The sequence below is a fragment of the Castor canadensis genome, chromosome X (assembly GCF_047511655.1).
Source record: "Castor canadensis chromosome X, mCasCan1.hap1v2, whole genome shotgun sequence".
Taxonomy (NCBI): domain Eukaryota; kingdom Metazoa; phylum Chordata; class Mammalia; order Rodentia; family Castoridae; genus Castor; species Castor canadensis.
Window position 1 is genome coordinate 119701173 of NC_133405.1, and position 20805 is coordinate 119721977.

The following is a 20805-nucleotide window of genomic DNA, read 5'->3' on the forward strand; positions in this document are numbered from 1 at the left end:
TGTATGTACTATTAAAAATAACACATGAAATAATGACTTGGGAATATTGTGTATTTAATGAATTACAGTTATATGATTATTTATATGTTGTTATTGTCTCAAAGATATGAGGAAAAATTGTCAACTATATCACAGATAGATAAGAAACTTCAAATCTTTGGAAGTCCAATTAATTCAAAGAATTTATTTATAAACTTTGTTGAACTCATTCTGGTTCATACTGATAAATGCATTCCATATGATTAACTTATAAACAGATAAAATAAACCACTTTCCAGTCAAAGGTTTTATTTTCTCTTTTTATGTCCAATAGATAATAGGGAATTTGCAGAGTACTGGGTTAAAAACAAATGTACTTTTTTAAGTCAAGGAAATAAATACAGGTATGTTTTATTTATAATGAAATATATATAGTGCAAAGAATTAAGCAACTAACAGACATGGTTAACATTTGTTTTTACTTTTTCCCTTTCATAATATGATACAGTATTTTTATTTGGTATTCTTTCACATTTCCATTACAGTACCATGTTACCGTTACCTACTTCTAGATGATAAAGAAACTCGGGTTTGTGAATTTATTTTATAAATACTAAAAGTGTGACTTTCAAAGGCTATTAAAAAGCAGAGAATTGTGGAAAAATGACAAAATTGAAATCTTGAAGCAAAATAAATCACCACTTAAAATTAAATGTTGACAAATTAAGTAAACAGATAAAACAATGTTCCTAATATTAACATGAAAAGAAAAGTAGACATACATTTTGTTTTGTCCAGCTCATAGTACTCTCCATTACTCAGAAAATTGTTCTTTAAACACAGAGTAAAAACACTACCTCAGATGCAACTAATTTTGGGAGGCACAGAAGGACATGGATTTGCAAGGAACCCTAGCCTGGGCAATGGTGTGGGTACCAGCTGCAGCCCTCCCTCCTGCTCTTGCTGCCTGATCTCTCAACGCCTCATCATATAGAACAGGGAAAGCCCTGGGGTCCGTATCATTGATCTTCGCCAAAATTTCCAGGACTTTCATTTTGCTAGTTTCAGCTAGGGCTCTGGAACCCCACAGGAATTCATAGCTAGGAGGATCACTGCCAGGTGTCTGACGGTACTCCAGGTACTTTTCCTGAACCAAATCTTTGGTAATTAGCTTCCGAGGTTCCCCAAAGATTAAGTGCCTCTGCCCTGCATATATCCCCAAGGCATTGAGGAAATGCCACATCTCTTCCTCAGTGGCCCGGTTGCCCCTCATGAAGATCACACCCAGGAGTGTCATGATGATACCGGTCTTGGGCAAGCCCCTACTACCCTCAATGGAGAGGCCCAGCTTGCTGACAAGGGAATAAGTGCTGGGGTTGACTTCCTGCACCTCAATGCCAAAGATCAGCTCCATGAGCTCACAGGATTTCCTGAAGAGGTCAGGGAAGTGCTGCTTGTACTTCCTGCTGACCACCTTCAGCATATCTGCCTGCTTAACAGGCTCCTTCATTTTATACCTCTCCAGCAGAAACTGCACCAACATAGTTGCCCTCCTACCAAGTGGATCTATACGCATTCTCTGAGTGGAGGATGCATCCTGGGAAGTGCTTGAACTTTTCTCATTTGCACCTGCATTAGGATTCTGGGCACCTACATCACAGCACTCCCGGGAAGCACTTGCATCAGGAGAGCTAAAGCTTACTATTCCCAGACTCTCCTGAGGAGTGCAAGCAACAGGGGAGCTCTGGGGATTTCTCTTCTCAACAGGAGGACAGGAGGGGGAGGACTCTGTGGTCTCCTGTGCAGTAGGTACTGCACCACTCTGATCCTGGTTCTCCCCACGTGCCTGTTGACGCTTGGCTCTGTAGCGGAGCTTACTCTTCTGCCCTCTTGGCATGATGACTGGGGTCAGTTACTATAGGCAGGACAGCTGACAAGGTTGGAACCTGGAGGGGTAATGACAACTTGTGAGTACCATCAAGAGCAAGAGAGCACCTTGGTATACCCCAGATCTCCACTGCTAGTTTCCTTGAGGACACTTCTCTAGAAACTCACCGGGATCTTCTTCTGTTCAACTTGTGTCCTCAAAACCCTGTGAAGGAAATTAAGAGAGTTAGGATACTGCATGACAGTAAGCTCACTAGGGAAGTGTAGGGACTGGTAGTGGAGATCCTTTTGATCAGCACTGACAGTCCTCTTGGTTTACATTAGGACCATCAAATGCATTCTTGACAAGGTCCTGATACCAGTTCCTTCTGCTGCTCTGACTACCATCTTCCCTGGTACCAAGCAAGAAACAATAAAGAGCACTTCCTGCCATCACTTAATTCCAGATCAGTGGTGATATATTTGAGGGTCCTCAATTCTTGTAGCACTATGGCTTCCACAGTGACCAGAGTCCTCATCCTAACTGTTCCTGTGAATTGTGAAACTGGCACAGTTCACAGCTGCCATCACCATCACGTTATTATAAATCTCCCCCATCCCATATACTAAATCCCTCATCCCAAAATTCTGCAAAGCATGGGGCTAGGGAGCATTTCTTGGCATTCAGACTATATGGACCCACACAGGGTAGAGTTAGTGCTGGGGATCCATATGTCTGCTTCCACTTTGTACTAGGTTGGGCAGCACTGCATCCCCTCCCTACATCTTCAGGATCCCCTCTTTAATCCTATAGGGCCTGTTGTTTTCCCCTCTGCTAATCCAAGTCCACCACTTTAGTTAGAGTAAGGCCTAATTTCCTGAACCCCAGGGAGAGTGAATGGCCTGTGGACCTGGCATGCTGGGGACTCAGGGAACCTGAGTGGGGGAGGGGCTCTATGTGGCCACTTTCTCCGGGAGGGCAGGTAGCAGTTTTGGGGGGTTCACTGGGGGTCACAGTGTTAAGTCAGTTCACCCACCAAGACTCCTGACAACCGTTAGGAAGTCTCTGTCAGCTGACTGGAAGTCATAGTCCTGAAAGCAAGTCAATACCTCAAGGTGGTGCCGGAGGACCAGAGAGGTGGAGAAGCGGAAGTCAGTGTTTTCACTTCCGCTTGCCTGGGAACCTGGTCCTCCAAATAGAACCCCAGGGGCGGGGCTGTCTGTGCACCTCTGTTCCTGGGGAGGACGGTTCCCAGGGAATTAGGAGAATGCTTTGCGTGGACTTTGGGTGGGCACTGGACTTAACTTACTTACTCATTCTCTATTATCATGCTCCCCTAATATTCAACAACTTATAATACAGTGAATTGTATTATATTCATATGCAGGTGGGTTGTAGTGTATTTTGAACTCAGATAATATAATACCTCCGTCTTTGCTCTTTATAATCAAAATGGCTTTGTCTATTTGGGGTTTTCTGTGATTTCATATAAATTTTAGTATTATACAATTATAGTATTTTAGTTCTGTGAAAAATGTCATTTATATTTTGATAAGAATGACATTGACTCTGTAGATTGCTTTTGGTAGTATGAACTTTTAAACACTTGTGATTGTTTTAATATGAACAAGGAATGTCATTTCCTATTTTTGTGTCCTCTTCGATTTCTTTCTTCAGCGTTTCATAATTTTCATTATAGAGATCTTTTACCTCTTTGGTTAAATTTGTTGTTAGGTATTTTATTTTTTATCATAAATGGAATTGCTTTCTTGATTTCTATAGCAGACAATTAACTATTAGCATATAGCAAAGCTACTGATATTTGTATGTTGATTCTGTATCTTGAAACTTTACTGAATGTATGTTTTAATTGGTGGACTGCTAGGGGGTTTTATATTTTCTTTGTGTGGTGCTGGGTATTAAACTCAGAGCTTTGCATATGCTAGGTAACTGTGCTACCATTGAGCTACATCCCTGGCCCCTCTTTGGAATCATTTGGATCATTTCATCTGAAAACAATTAGAATTAGACCTTTTTTTCCAATTTGAATAACCTTCATTTCTTTTTTTTTGCCTGGTTGCTCTGGATAGAACTTCCAGCATTATGTTGAACAAAAGCTTTCAGCTTTTTAGCATTCAGTATAATCTTAGCAGTTGGTTTATTATGAATGGTATTTGTTATGTTGAGGAATGTTCCTTCTTTTCCTAATTTGTTTACTGTATTTATCATAATGGATGTTGAACGTCATCAAATGCCTTTTTCATTTATTGAAATGATCACATGGTTTTTGTACTTCATTTTGTTGATGTTGTGTATCACACTTATTGATTTCTATATACTGAACTATCCTTGGGATGAATACCACTTGATCATGGTGAATAATACATATGTATAAAATATATATTTATATATTTGGTAGTGCTGGAGTTTTAACTCAGGACCTTATGCTTGCTAGGCAGACTGTCTAATATTGGAGCCACTTTGCCAGCACTATTTTGTGTTGGGTGTTTTTTGTTTTGTTTTGTTTTTTTAGCATTATGATTTTTTTTCCTTTTTTTATTTATTTATTTTTTCTTTTTCTTTTATTATTCATATGTGCATACAAGGCTTGGTTCATTTCTCCCCCCTGCCCCCACCCCCTCCCTTACCACCCACTCCGCTCCCTCCCTCTCCCCCCTCCAATACCCAGCAGAAACTATTTTGCCCTTATTTCTAATTTTGTTGTAGAGAGAGTATAAGCAATAACAGGAAGGGACAAGGGTTTTTGCTGGTTGAGATAAGGATAGCTATACAGGGCATTGATTCACATTGATTTCCTGTGCGTGGGTGTTACCTTCTAGGAACTATTTGCTTGGGCTGGCTTCTGCTTCCTGAGTAGCTAGGATTGCAGGCGTGAGCCACCAGCACCCAGCATATTTCTAGTATACTGTCTAATTGAATATTTAATATGTTGTTCAGGATTTTTGCATGTGTGATCTTCAAGTTATTGACCTGTAGTGTTCTTTGTAAATTGTATCCTTATCTGGTTTTAGTGTCAGGATAGTGCTGGCCTCAAGGAATGAGGTTGGAAAAAATCTTTCCCTTTTTGTATTTTGGAACAACTTTAGAATTGGTATTTGTTCTTTTCTGAACCTATGATAGAATTCAGCAGTGAAGCCATCTGTTTTTTTTTTTTTTGATAGGAGGCTTTTTATTGCTAATTCAATCTCATCACTTGTTATTGGTCTGTTAAGATTTTTTATTCCTTCATGATTCAGTCTTGTTAAGGTATATGTCCCTAAGAGTTTGTCCACTTCTTCATTGTTATCAAATTTGTTGGTATATAATTATTCATAATAACCTCTAATTATTCTTTATATTTTCATGGCTTTAGTCATAATTTTCCATTTTCATCTCTGAATTTATTTATTTGAATCTTCTGTGTCTTTTTCTCTTTAGTCTAGATAAGGGCTCGTCTACTTTGTTAATTTTTTCAAAAAACAGCTCTTTATTTCATTGATCTTTTGTGTTTTTTAGTCTCCATTTAATTTACTTTTCCTCTTTATTTTATCCCATAACCTATATACTGGATATAGTGTCTGAGGAGTACCTTGGGGGAAAAATGCACCTCATCATATTATGATGTACCTTCTGAAAGAAAAGGGTATGACAGAAAATGACAGTAACATATTATGCTGGAAACTCACAGCCAACTAACACAAATGTATTCATCACTCTGTGCCACAGGGTACAAGACAAAGACCAATAAAATTAGCCTAACAAGAGAACAAGCCATAGCCATGTATAAAATATTATCTTTTGATGGTTCAATTAGAAGAAATAAGACTGGTTATAAAACAATGATCTTTGCAAGCATGAAGCCCTGAGTTCAAGTCCCCCAGTCCCACCAAAAATATTGGAGATTTGGCTCAAGCAGTAGAGTGTCTGATTTGCAGGTGTGAAGTCCTAAGTTCAAACCCCAATCCCACCCAAAGACAAAACAAAACAAAACACTTCAGGTTGGCAGAGTGGCTCAAGGGTAGAGTGCCAAACTAGCAAGCATGAGGCCCTGAGTTCAAACCACAAGACAGACCAAAAATGAGAAAAAGGTACAATAAAAATAATATGAAGAGCATTTTCCTTACTGTATCCCCATAGTACCAATAAAGAAGGAAGGTAAATTTTATTTTATATGAACTAAGACAGGAGGGAGGAAGATTTATTTTCCCTTCAGGGCCTTGATTTCCTTCAACTAGAACACCAGCTCCTTGCCCTCTAGCACATAACCATTTACTCAGCTAGATTGGCCAGGTCCTCATGTAATGTAGGTAAGAAGATTGTCCTACTGGATCTGCCCTCCAGATGACTGCTGATTTTGGCATTTGTTTTCTTTTCATCATATTGCTTTTGAATGTTCTCTGATAGTTTTTTATTCAAAGTCTCTTCATCCTCAGGAATCAGCTTGACCTTGTTCTCCACACCCCATGGGCAGGGTATAGTAGAACTTATATCGCCGAAGGTATGCATGTGCTGTTCATGAGCATAATGCAGTTCTTCACCAGGATCTTGGTATATAGCAACTCATTAGTGAGTATACTTCAGACAGCATGGATGACCCCTGTTTTACAACAGGAAAAGTTCCTGACTCCAGGAAAAGTTTCCCACATTCAGTCTTAAGGCATGGTACTCGTTAAAATCTCTCCTCACACATGGAATATGTATATGCAGTAGGGGCCAATCTCAAGTATTGGTAGCAGGACACTCTAGCTACAACTTGTACTTCTTATGGTAGGGCTTTGTCCTGTAATGATTAGGCCAGTTGTCCTGAGAAATGCCATTGCTCAGCAATGACTGGAAAAACCAGAAGTTAAAATGATAAAAATTTCTTGATCATGATATAAAGAAATAAGTATGTTTTTCTCTTAATCCATTTATTCCATAACTATGCAAGTCTCTCTGTAATTGATCGATGATGTAGTTTTCAACTCCTCTTTCTATTCCTCAAACACACAGTCTATATTCTTGTTTGTGCTTACTTACAAAGGAGTCTAGTATTTATGGCAAAAAATTCTTCATGGGGTGTGGGACTTTCCTATCATTTTCTATAGTCTAAAATGTAGGGAAATTTTTCCTACTAGAGAGTTCTATAACTATTTGACATGTAGATGATTTTCTGGCAGCCACAGAAACTAAAGGGCAATGCAAAGCTTATACATTGTTATGATTGCTGTCTTCTGGTGAAAAGAAAAAACAGAACAAAATAAAACAGAAATGATACTTTTATCACTTTCTATTTTCTTAGAAAATTTACTTTAGGAAATTTGTAAATGTAAAATATTTTTATTTTAAAAGCTGAATAAGCCTCTTGCTGGTTTTACAATCCAGTAATGTTTTTCCTTTGGATGAAGCAATTATTTTACATGGAAGTCCACTTCAATTACTAGGTGAATACATGAATGTATGACATATGGTGCCATCAAGTTTTTTTACTTAGGAACTAGTTCTCTTTTACCTTAAATGTGCATTGAATTCTAATACATTGTTGATGGGAATGTAAATTAGTGCAGCCACCATGGAAATCAGTATGGAGGTTCCTCAAAAACTATAAATAGAACTACCATATGATCTTGCTATACCACACTTGGGCATAAATCTGAAGGAATGAAAATCAATATAAAAGAGAGATACTTGCACACCCATGTTTATAGGAACAGTATTTACATTAGCCAAGATATGGAACCAGACCAGTTGCCCAGCAATCTAGGAAGAATATATATAAATACACACACAAGTATATATATATATATGAACAATAGAGTAATATTCAACCACAAAGAAAAATGAAATTATGCCATTTGCAGGGAAATGAATGGAAGTGGAGATCATTATCATGTTAATCAAGATTAAGTCAAGCTCAGAAGCACAAATATTACATGCTTTCATTTATATGCAGAATCAAGACCAAAGAACTAAATCATAATATGACATGATTGTTAAAGGAGTACTGTTGGAGGGGACCAGTGGATTGGAGGAGGGGGAAGAGATAGGGTGAAAAGAGGGGTGAATATTATTGAAATATATATATATATATATATATATATATATAATAGGAATATATGTTAAGAAACACACACATGTATGAAAGTAGCATAATGAAGCCCACCAAAAAAATGTTAAAATGGAGGAGGGAGCACAGAGTGTGGGTAAGGAAGAGTAATGTAGATGGGATAAATTTGATCAAAGGACATTGCATGCATTATATGTTGTAAATATCACAGTGAAACTCCTGTATACAGTTAATTTATGCTAATAACTTTAAAAAAATTCTTTTCTCTAAAAATGTGCATTTAATAAGATATGTCATCTTACCTGTATTAATGCAAGAAATTCCTGTGTTTGCTATCTCTTTAGCCTATTGCCCATAATGTGCATCAGATTCCAATTTAATGATTATTCAGAAATAAAACTTTTTTCTATCATATATGGTAATGTTGAATTTTACCTAAACTTTGTAACAATGGAAAACAATAAAGATTAAGAATCCCTCCTTTCCCCCCACTTTGTGTTCCAGAAAATATTTTACTGCAATGAACCACTCTTTCCTTCTTTGTCTATGGCAAAGCTAGACATAGACCTTTATTATTCCCTTTCTTTGCCTTGTACATTATTAACTGAACTCCTTGTCCCCAGTGATCAATGAAAACAAAATGCTTGTTGACCAAACTTTGGCTAAGTTTTTCTTCTTTCTCCAGGCTCCTGAATTTTGTCCCAACCTCATCTGAGCCAGCACACAATTCCACTTGAGAATAGAGTGGCTTCAGAAAGAACATTCTCTGATCTGTCAAATCACACCACTCTTTTATCCCACTTTCCCACACACTTGGTTCTTTGTAGATTTGTTTGCACAACTCTATAAAATAAGTTCCTATGCTCTATAGGACTGGATAACTATAGTTGATAACATTTAACTGAATATTTCACAGTAACTAATAGCATTTTTAATATTTCCAACATGCAGAAATTATATATGTCTCAGTTGATAGATAATGCCAATAATACTGATCTAACCATCATGCATTATATACATGTATTGAAGTGTCAGACTGTACCTCATAAACATGTGCAATTGTACTTTGTGACAATGAAAAATAAGATAATTTTAGAAAGAAAAAAATCTTTTTGTCTGCATCTTGAGATACTTGCCTATGATTTATTCTCAGTTTTCTTTTTTTTTTCATTTTTCTTTTATTATTCATATGTGCATACAAGGATTGGTTCATTTCTCCCCACTGCCCCCACCCCCTCCCTTACCACCCACTCCGCCCCCTCCCTCTCCACCCCCTCAATACCCAGCAGAAACTATTTTGCCCTTATTTCTAATTTTGTTGTAGAGAGAATATCAGCAATAATAGGAAGGAACAAGGGTTTTTGCTGGTTGAGATAAGGATAGCTATACAGGGCATTGACTCACATTGATTTCCTGTGTGTGGGTGTTACCTTCTAGGTTAATTCTTTTTGATCTAACCTTTTCTCTAGTACCTGTTCCCCTTTTCCTATTGGCCTCAGTTGCTTTAAGGTATCTGCTTTAGTTTCTCTGCGTTAAGGGCAACAAATGCTAGCTGGTTTTTTAGCTGTCTTACCTATCCTCATCCCTCCCTTGTGTGCTCTCGCTTTTATCATGTGCTCATAGTCCAATCCCCTTGTTGTGTTTGCCCTTGATCTAATGTCCACATATGAGGGAGAACATACGATTTTTGGTTTTTTGAGCCAGGCTAACCTCACTCAGAATGATGTTCTCAAATTCCATTCATTTACCAGTGAATGATAATATTTCGTTCTTCTTCATGGCTGCATAAAATTCCATTGTGTATAGATACCACATTTTCTTAATCCATTCGTCAGTGGTGGGACATCTTGGCTGTTTCCATGACTTGGCTATTGTGAATAGTGCCGCAATAAACATGGATGTGCAGGTGCCTCTGGAGTAACAGTCTTTTGGGTATATCCCCAAGAGTGGTATTGCTGGATCAAATGGTAGATCGATGTCCAGCTTTTTAAGTAGCCTCCAAATTTTTTTCCAGAGTGGTTGTACTAGTCTACATTCCCACCAGCAGTGTAAGAGGGTTCCTTTTTCCCCGCATCCTCACCAACACCTGTTGGTGGTGGTGTTGCTGATGATGGCTATTCTAACAGGGGTGAGGTGGAATCTTAGCGTGGTTTTAATTTGCATTTCCTTTATTGCTAGAGATGGTGAGCATTTTTTCATGTGTTTTCTGGCCATTTGAATTTCTTCTTTTGAGAAAGTTCTGTTTAGTTCACGTGCCCATTTCTTTATTGGTTCATTAGTTTTGGGAGAATTTAGTTTTTTAAGTTCCCTGTATATTCTGGTTATCAGTCCTTTGTCTGATGTATAGTTGGCAAATATTTTCTCCCACTCTGTGGGTGTTCTCTTCAGTTTAGAGACCATTTCTTTTGATGAACAGAAACTTTTTAGTTTTATGAGGTCCCATTTATCTATGCTATCTCTTAGTTGCTGTGCTGCTGGGGTTTCATTGAGAAAGTTCTTACCTATACCTACTAAGTCGAGAGTATTTCCTACTCTTTCTTGTATCAACTTAAGAGTTTGGGGTCTGATATTAAGATCCTTGATCCATTTTGAGTTAATCTTGGTATAGGGTGATATACATGGATCTAGTTTCAGTTTTTTGCAGCCTGCTAACCAGTTTTCCCAGCAGTTTTTGTTGAAGAGGCTGCTATTTCTCCATCATATATTTTTAGCTCCTTTATCAAAGATAAGTTGCTTATACTTGTGTGGCTTCATATCTGGATCTTCTATTCTGTTCCACTGGTCTTCATGTCTGTTTTTGTGCCAGTACCATGCTGTTTTTATTGTTATTGCTTTGTTATATAGTTTGAAGACAGGTATTGTGATACCTCCTGCATTGTTCTTTTGACTGAGTATTGCCTTGGCTATTCGTGGCCTCTTGTGTTTCCATATAAATTTCACAGTAGATTTTTCAATCTCTTTAATGAATGTCATTGGAATTTTGATGGGAATTGCATTAAACATGTAGATTACTTTGGGGAGTATCGACATTTTTACTATGTTGATTCTACCAATCCATGAGCATGGGAGATCTCTCCACTTTCTATAGTCTTCCTCAATCTCTTTCTTCAGAAGTGTATAGTTTTCCTTGTAGAGGTCTTTCACATCTTTTGTTAGGTTTACACCTAGGTATTTGATTTTTTTTTTGAGGCTATTGTAAATGGAATTGTTTTCATATACTCTTTTTCAGTTTGTTCATTATTAGTGTATAGAAATGCTAATGATTTTTCTATGTTGATTTTATATCCTGCTACCTTGCTATAGCTATTGATGATGTCTAGAAGCTTCTGAGTAGAGTTTTTTGGGTGTTTAAGGTATAGGATCATGTAATCTGCAAATAGGGATATTTTGACAGTTTCTTGACCTATTTGTATTCCTTTTATTCCTTCTTCTTGCCTAATTGCTCTGGCTAGGAATTCCAGTACTATGTTGAATAGGAGTGGAGATAGTGGACATCCTTGTCTGGTTCCTGATTTTAGAGGGAATGGTTTCAATTTTTCTCCATTAAATATAATGCTGGCTGTAGGTTTGTCATATATAGCTTTTATAATGTTGAGGAACTTTCCTTCTATTCCTAGTTTTCTTAGAGCTTTTATCATGAAATGATGTTGGATCTTATCAAAGGCTTTTTCTGCATCTATTGAGATGATCAAGTGGTTTTTGTCTTTGCTTCTGTTAATGTGGTTTATTATGTTTATTGATTTTTGTATGTTGAACCACCCCTGCATCCCTGGGATGAAGCCTACTTGGTCGTGGTGAATAATCTTTTTGATGTGTTGCTGAATTCAGTTTGCCATTATTTTGTTGAGGATTTTTGCATCAATGTTCATTAAGGAGATTGGCCTATAGTTCTCCTTTTTGGAGGTGTCTTTGCCTGGTTTTGGGATAAGTGTATTACTGGCTTCATAAAATGTGTTTGGCAGTTTTCCTTCCCTTTCTATTTCATGGAACAGTTTAAGGAGGGTTGGTATCAGTTCTTCTTTAAAGATCTGATGGAATTCAGCAGAGAATCCATCAGGTCCTGGACTTTTCTTTTTGGGGAGACTCTTGATTGCTGCTTCAATTTCATTTTGTGTTATAGGTCTATTCAGGTGATTAATTTCCTCTTGGTTCAGTTTTGGATGATCATATGTATCTAGAAATCTGTCCATTTCTTTAAGATTTTCAAATTTATTTGAATATAGGTTCTCAAAGTAGTCTCTGATGATTTCCTGGACTTCCGTGGTGTTTGTTGTTATCTCCCCTTCTATTTTGATCTGGTCTGTTTGGTGTCCTGGAGGCCTCTTGCATCTGTATGGGAATATCTTTCTCTAGATTTGGGAAATTTTCCGTTATTATTTTGTTGAATATATTACACATTCCCTTCGCTTGCACCTCTTCTCCTTCTTCGATGCCCATGATTCTCAAGTTTGGTCTTTTGATGGAGTCGGTGAGTTCTTGCATTTTTTTTTCACAGGTCTTGAGTTGTTTAATTAATAGTTCTTCAGTTTTTCCTTTAATTACCATTTCATCTTCAAGTTCTGAGATTCTGTCTTCTGTTTGTTCTATTCTGCTGGATTGGCCTTCCATTTTGTTTTGCAGTTCTGTTTCATTCTTTTTTTCTGAGGTTTTCCATATCCTGGCAGTTTTCTTCTTTATTGTTGTCTATTTTTGTCCTGAGTTCATTTATCCGTTTATTCATTGTGTTCTCTCTTTCACTTTGGTGTTTATACAGTGCTTCTATGGTTTCCTTTATTTCTTCTTTTGCTTTTTCAAATTCTCTATTTTTATTTTCTTGGAATTTCTTGAGTGTCTCCTGTACATTTTGGTTGACCCTATCCAGTAACATCTCTATAAAATTCTCATTGAGTACCTGTAGTATGTCTTCTTTTAAATTATTCTTGTGGGCTTCATTGGGTCCTTTGGCATAGTTTATCTTCATTTTGTTGGAGTCTGGCTCTGAGTTTCTGTTCTCTTCATTCCCCTCTGGTTCCTGTACTAATTTTTTGCTGTGGGGAAACTGGTTTCCCTGTTTCTTCTGTCTTCCCGTCATTGTCCTTGGTGTTGTTACTGTCCCTGTACTGTGTGTAATTAAGTATTTTCTAGCTTGTAATAATAACAATGGTAATATTTAGAATGGAAGAGTGAGCTGAGATGGAAAGCAAGAAGTTAAAGAAAAGGGGAAAACAAATATACAGACAAGAGGGAGAAAGCAGAACAAGGTATCAGACAAGAGAGTTTCAAAGGTATATACAGGGAGTGTTAGTGTACTAATCGACAGTAAGCTGAACAGACATTAGAGAGACAGAGAGAGGATTGAAAATCAAAGATAAAAAAAATAAAAAATAAGTAAATGAAAGTACTATCTATATATAAAAATGAATTAAAATAAAATGGAAAATAGAACTTTAAAAAAAAAAAAAAAACCAAAAAATTTCCAAGTTTATATGCAATGCAATTTCAGTCTTAATAATTTGGGTGTCCGTCTCAATCTCCAGTCCTGGAGTTGGTGCCTCAGATGTTGTTCTGTAGTTGTCTCATCAAAGGGGATGCATAAAGTAGAACAAAACTACACACTCACACAGACACACACACACACACACACACACACACACACACACACAAAGCCCCACCAAGTGTCCCCAGTTCAAATGCAATACAGTTTCAGTAAGTTTTTCAGCTTGCAGGTGTAATTCGGTTGTTCTCTCATCAAAGGTAGGGAGAAAAAGAAAAAAAAGCGTCTGGAGACAGTTCTGAGAGTGGTATCTGCAACTGTGGCTTGCCTGCCTGCTGCTCTCAGCCTGTAGCTGGTGGCGTTATTTATGCAGATCTCTGGGGTGAGCTAGCACTCACCTGGTCCCACAGGCTTTGTTTGCTCAGAGTTCTCCTGTGCAGGAACCTCTGCTACAGGCTTTCCCCTTTCCAAGCACTGGGAAAGGTGACACTGCCCCACGTTGTCAGGCCTGCATGTTTATTTACAGTTCACGTGGGAAGTGGGTCTTCCCCCCCTCCTCTGAAATTTTCCTCCCACTGCCACTTTCACAAGCTTTCCTGCTCCTGCTTACTGGGCGGTGCTGCTGCTCCTGCCGGCCGCCATGTTTGTTTACAGTTCACGTGGGAAGTGGGTCTTCCCTCCTCTCACAAGCTTTCCTGCTCTTGGTTGCTGGGCGCGCCCCGCTCCCGCCAGAGGCTCTCCGGCCCTCCAGGCTTGTTTATTTACAGTCCTGGGAAGGATTCCCTTCCCCCAATCTTCAGCGCTCAGGGCGCCCCACCCTCTTTCCAGCGTGTCTTAACTGTTCTTATTGCTTATTACTCAGTTTCTCTTCTTTTCCCGGGTGGAGGTCAGTCTGTTCAGGGGGCTATGCTGCTCTGGCCCAGGCTTGTCTGTGGGGCTACCGCGGTACTGCGAAGCTCACTTGGTCCGCATCTTCCCATGCCGTATGGGCGCCGGTCACTGGCGGCCCCAGGGGCCCTCCTTGTTTCTCCGTTTAACGTGAAGTGGAGATTCTCTGCACCGGCTGGAGATGTGGAGGGGTCAAAGTTATGCCTTTTCTCGGTGATTATGCCTGCAAAGTGTGTCTCCAGCGTCTCTCCAAGATTTCACTATAGGAGGGTCACTTTCTGCTTCCTACCTCTAGCCGCCGTCTTGGAATCTCATCTACTCTCAGTTTTCTATTGCAATAATTCCCCTCCCCTTATTTCAAAAGTCCATTAATTCTTTCTGAAGAAAAAAACTCCCTTTACTGATACTAAATTTGTTTTTGACAAATGTTTTATGTAGAGGAATTTTTTAGTTAGAAGGATACTTTGTTTTCAGTTATCTCTGTGACACCTACGATGTAATTATGGGGTAATACCTTATTGCTTTTACTGTAATCTATTGACTAGAAGCAAGTCACAGGTCTAACCATGCTCAAGAATAGGAGCACACAATGACATGAACACCAGGAGGTGGAGCTCATGAGAGATACATGAGAGACTGTCAATTACAGTCTACCTCTGGGTCCCAATGTATTGTGTCCCTAAATTATGCTGAATGCATTCCTCCCACCCAAGATTCCCAGAAGACTGACTCTATTACAACATCAGCTCAGAATCCAAGTCTTGTGATCTAAATCAGGCTCATCTGCAAATGATGAGGCTCTGGGTGTAGAGGGTAGTTCATTAAGCATGCCATCCATTTTTTGACCTGTGAAATAGAAGAGATAAGTCACCTATTCTAATACTTCCAGTGTACAACTGTGGGATAAGAATAGGATAACATCTACAAACATTTCACTTTATTTGCATCTATGCTTGAGTCCAAAATCTTTACTACTGAATTCTTTTTATTTCTGTATAAATGCCTCATTATGCTATGTTATTCTGTTCCACATTATAAAATTAAGATGGAAGATTTAGGTTGTTTTTACAAAATAGTGTTGTTCCTACTCTTAAACTTTGATTATACAGAGGTATAGTCAAAATGGGAATTCATTTACTTATATTCTAAGGCTATTTGAATATTCTATTAGAAGAAATAATATTCAGAAATTTAAAAAAAATTAGGAACTATTAAACAAAGGGATGAATGAGTGAAAGAAAAAGAGAAAGGTACATTTCTAAGCTACTACATAAAACAGGAAGACAAATGATTTACCATGTATTCCCTCCAGTCCAATACCAGTCCTCTATTACTTAAAATGTTGACTGCTCTCTTCAACCACAAAGTGAAGAAATTAGCTCTGATGAATTATAGGTGGGAGAAGCAATTGGACAGAGCCCTGGAAAATGTACTGTCCATGGCAATAGTGGTAGTCTCTCTCCTGCCCTCTTTTCTTTTTCTCTCAAAGACTGCTCATACAGATTTGATGGAAGTAGGGATTTATCATTGATCTTGACCAAAATGTCCTGGACTTTGTCTGGTTTTAGCATGGACTTTGTAACCACATAGGAGGTCATAGAGTAGAGGATCATGTTAAGCACTTGCATGTACTCCAAGTACTTTCCCTGCACCAAATCTCTGGTGAGTTTCCTGGCTTTCTGTAGGCAAAGTGCTTCTTTCTAGCCTGTACCATCATCAAAATCAGGAATGCCTGTATTTCATCCTGAATGAGGCTGTTTCCCTTTATGAAAATCATATCTAGGAGAATCACCAAGAGAGTGGTCTTGGGCAACTCCTTGTCACCACTCTCACTTCCCTTGTTGGGAAGTTCCAGTATGCTGACAAGGACATAGGTGGAACTACTTTCAGGTTCAACTTCAGTTAAAAGCTCCCTGTGCTTAAAATATAATAAGGCAGTATCTTTCACTCCAAAGTTTGACCAAAATGTAAAAGGGTGATATGAAACTGTGAATTGCTGTTACATTTTTGGAACAAAACTTCAGCAGTATTGTAAAATATTTTTAGCCTTTGCGTTCTACAAAATTTAACCCAATTTGAACTTTGCTGTGCTTTTCTTATGAGAAAACACCCACATTTTCCCAGAAGATTTCATGTTTGAAGGTGTTGATTTTAGGCAGACCTCATGAGCTGACCCAGGGATCCTGCAGAGAAGCTGGAGACACGCCTGACTGAGGTAAAGCTCCAGGGATAGCCAAAAACATGGCACTCTAAAGACTTAGATCGTGGAAGGCTTCACTACACCACAATCTAATATAAGAACAGAAGGCCTGCCAAATCCCTGCCCTGTAGGTTTGCAGAGCTGCTGCTCCATTCTGCTGGGCTCTCCACCCCCGGGCTGTGCCCACACATGTCGGGATACCTGTCCCTCAGCTGTCCTGGCCACAGCAGGCCGGAATGCCCGCCCCTTAGTCGTGCTGCTGGACCAACGACCACCAGGATTCCCACCACCAATCTGCACTGGACCCCAGCCTGGAGCCGGTCCCACAGCTTGCTGGGATACCCCGCCCCCCAAGCCCACTGCCCTTCAGGCCCTGCTGAGCTCCAGCTACATGCCAGATGACCAGAACCCACCCCACCCATCAGGCCCTGCCTGGCTCCAGCTCTGTGTGGAACAACTGGAGCCCTGCCCTGCTGGGACAGGCATCATGCTAGTGTGAGACAGCTGCATCCACCAGCCTGCCAGGAACCCTGTTCCCTGTGCGGAGCTGGCCCCAGCTCTACAGGCTTCCCACATAACCTCTCCACCAGGCTCCTGCTCTCTTGCCCCTAGAGGGCTCCAAGCATGCTTAAGAGACACTCACAGACTGGACTGGACATTAAAGAACTAAAAACAACTAAGCCTGCAATCCTACTGCTTCAGAACTGGTGATTTTTTTTCTCCCTTCTTTAAGGGCTTGCCAGCCTGGTTTGCTGTTTGATCACCCACCATTTCTCCTATTTCGTTTTCCTTTATTTCTTTCCTTTTTTTCTCTCTTCTCTCTTCCTTTTATCTTCCCTTCTCTTTCTCTTTTTAACCTTCTCTAATGATTTTGTTATTATTAACATTATAACCCAGCTAATACCAAATTACTCATACTCCAGGGACAGAAATGGTACCTAGAAAGTAGTACACGATTTAGAGCAAAATTAAGAAAATGGATACCCAGACACAGACTCCAAAAAAACAAAGATATACCAAGGAATCCAACGAAGAACACAAGACCACCCTGAAAAGAGAAATTCTACAAGTAATTAATGAGAATTTCATAGAGATGTTACTAAACATGGTCAACCAAAACATACAGGAGGCACTCAATAAATTTCAAGATGACAAAACTCAAGAATATCAGAAAACACAGAAACAAATAAATGAAATAGTAGAAGCCCTAAACAAACACCAAACTGAAACAAAGATCACATAAGCAGAGAGATAAATGAATTAAGGGCAAAATTTGACAATATTAAAGAAGAAGTAATCCATGATATGGAAAAACCTCAAAAAAAAAGAATGAAACAAATACAAAACAAAATGGAAGGCCATTCCAGCAGAATAGAACAAACAGAAGACAGAATCTCAGAACTTGAAGATGAAATGGCAATTAAAGGAAAAACTGAAGAACTGTTAATTAAACAACTCAAGACCTGTTAAAAGAAAATGCAAGAACTCACTGACTCCCTCAAAAGACTAAACCTGAGAATCATGGGCATTGAAGAAGGAGAAGAGGTGCAAGCAAAAGGAATGCATAATATGTTCAACAAAATAATAACAGAAATTTCCCCAAATCTAGAGAAAACTATGCCCATTCAGGTATAGGAAGCCTCCAGAACACCGAACAGACCTGACCAAAATAGAGCTACCCCAAGACATATCATCATTAAAACAACAAATACAGAGACTAGAGAAAGAATATTGAAGGCTGTAAGAGAGAAAAAACAAATAACGTACAAAGGTAAACCCACCAAAATCACAGCAGACTTCTCAACAGAAATATTAAAAACAAGAAGAGCATGGGGTGAGATCTTCCAAGCACTGAATGAAAATAACTTCAACCCTAGGATACTTTACCCAGCAAAACTATCATTCAAAATAGATGGAACAATAAAAGTCTTCCATGATAAGCAGAAAGGAAAACAGTATATGACCACCAAGCCACCACTGCAAAATATTCTCCAAGGAATTCTGCACACAGATAATGAAAGCAAACAAAACCATGAAAGGGCAGGCAATACCAAACCACAGGAGAAGAAAAGGCAAGAAAGTAAAGAGTAACATTGTTTGATCATCAAACTCTTAATCAACAAAGACAACTATATGACAGGGATCACCACATACTTATCAATAATAACACTGGATGTTAATGGACTAAATTCCCCCATTAAAAGACACTGACTGGCAAACTGGATTAAAAGGAAGATCCAACAATCTGCTGCCTACAGGAGACAGAAATAAGCACTGAAAGTGAAACGCTAGAAGATTTACCAAGCCAATGGTACCTGAAAACAGGCAGGAGTAGCCATACTTATCTCGGACAAAGTAGACTTCAAACCTACATTGATTAAACGAGATAAAGAAGGACACTCCATACTAATAAAAGGAGAAATACACCAAAAGGAAATAACAATTATCAACCTATATGCACCCAATGTCAATGCACCCAATTTCATCAAACATACTCTGAAGGACCTAAAAACATGTATAAACTCCAACTCAGTGATAGTGGGAAACCTTAATACTCCCCTGTCAGCAATAGATAGGTCATCCATACAAAAAAATCAATAAAGAAATCCTGGAACTAAACCACACCATGGATCAAATGTACCTAGCTGATGTCTACAGAGTATTTCATCCAACTAATGGACAATACACATTCTTCTCAGCAGCCCATGGAACCATCTCAAAAATTGATCATATCTTAGGGCACAAAGCAAACCTCAGCAAATATAAGAAAATAGAAATAATCCCATGCATTCTATCTGACCACAATGCATTAAAACTAGAAATCAACAACAAAAACAGCAGTAAAAAATATGTAAACAATTGGAAGCTGAGCAACACATTGCTCAACAACAAATGGGTCATCAATGAAATAAAAGAGGAAATTAAAAGGTTCCTGGAAGTTAATGAAAATGAAAACACGACCTACCAGAACCTATGGGACACAGCAAAGGCAGTCCTAAGAAGAAAGCTTATAGCTTTGAGGGCATACATTAAAAGCACAAAAAAATCTCAAATCAGTGCCCTAATACTACAGCTCAATCTCCTAGAAAAACAAGAACAAGCAAATCCCAAAACAAGCAGAAGGAAAGAAATAATTAAAATAAGGGCTGAAATCAATGAAATAGAAACAAAAAAACCATACAAAGAATCAATGAAACAAAAACCTGGTTCTTTGAAAAAATAAGTAAGATTGACAGACCCATGGCAAATTTGACTAAAATGAGGAGGGAAAAAACCCAAATCAGTAAAATCAGAAACGCAAAAGGGGAAATAACAACAAACACCATGGAAATCCAGGAAATCATCAGAGACTACTTTGAGAGCCTCTACTCTAATAAATTTGAAAATCTTGAGCAAATGGACAGATTTCTAGAAACTTACAACCACCCAAAACTGAACCAAGAAGATATCAATCACCTGAATAGGTCTATAACACAAAAAGAAATTGAAGCAGCAATCAACAGTCTCCCAAAAAAGAAAAGTCCAGGACCTGATGGATTCACTGCTGAATTCTGTCAGACCTTTAAAGAAGAACTAATACCAACTCTCCTTAAACTGTCCCATGGAATGGAAATGGAAGGAACACTGCCTAACTCATTCTAGCAAGCCAATGTAACTCTCATCCCAGAACCAAACAAAGACACCTCCAAAAAGGAGAATTATAGGCCAATTTCCTTAATGAATATCAATGCAGAAATCCTTAATAAAATAATGGCAAACCAAATCCAACAACATATCAGAAAGATCATACACCATGACCAAGTCTGCTTCATCCCAGGGATTCAGGGATGGTTCAACATATGCAAATCTATAAAGGTAATACAGCACATCAATAGAAGCAAAGACAAACCACTTGATCATCTCAATAGACGTCGAAAAAGCCTTCAACAAGATCCAACACCACTTCATGATAAAAGCTCTAAGAAAACTAGGAATAGAAGTAATGTACCTCAACATTGTAAAGGCTATTTATGACAAACCTACAGCCAACATTATACTTAACTGTGAAAAACTGAAACCATTCCCCCTAAAATCAGGAATGAGACAAGAGTGCCCACTATCCCCACTCCTATTCAGCATAGTACTGGAATTCCTAGCCAGAGCAATTAGGCAAGAAGAAGAAATAAAAGGAATACAAATAGGTAAAGAAACTGTCAAAATATCCTTATTTGCAGATGATATGAACCTATACCTTAAAGACCCAAAAAACTCCACCCAAAAACTCTTAGACACCATAAACAGCTACAGTAAGGTGGCAGGATACAAAACCAACCTACAAAAATCATTAGCTTTTCTATACACCAACAATGAAC

The 20805-nt window shown here is 38.6% G+C and overlaps 1 protein-coding gene and 1 long non-coding RNA gene across 4 annotated transcripts in view; one reads left to right on the forward strand and one right to left on the reverse strand.

Annotated features, from left to right (window-relative positions):
- LOC141419584 (uncharacterized) overlaps positions 1 to 20805 on the forward strand; it is a 192072-nt gene that overhangs the window by 67231 nt on the left and 104036 nt on the right. The gene's annotated exons all lie outside the window — the stretch shown is intronic.
- Positions 848 to 1877, reverse strand: LOC109675685 (melanoma-associated antigen B4-like). The gene has a single exon (XM_020152342.2). It carries the CDS (start codon positions 1874 to 1876, stop codon positions 848 to 850), a length of 1029 nt encoding a protein of 342 aa, XP_020007931.2. The 5' UTR covers position 1877.

What these genes read in the sequence shown, in the direction of transcription:
- LOC109675685 (XM_020152342.2), bottom strand. Translation starts at nt 1,876, where the DNA reads ATGCCAAGAGGGCAGAAGAGTAAGCTCCGCTACAGAGCCAAGCGTCAA.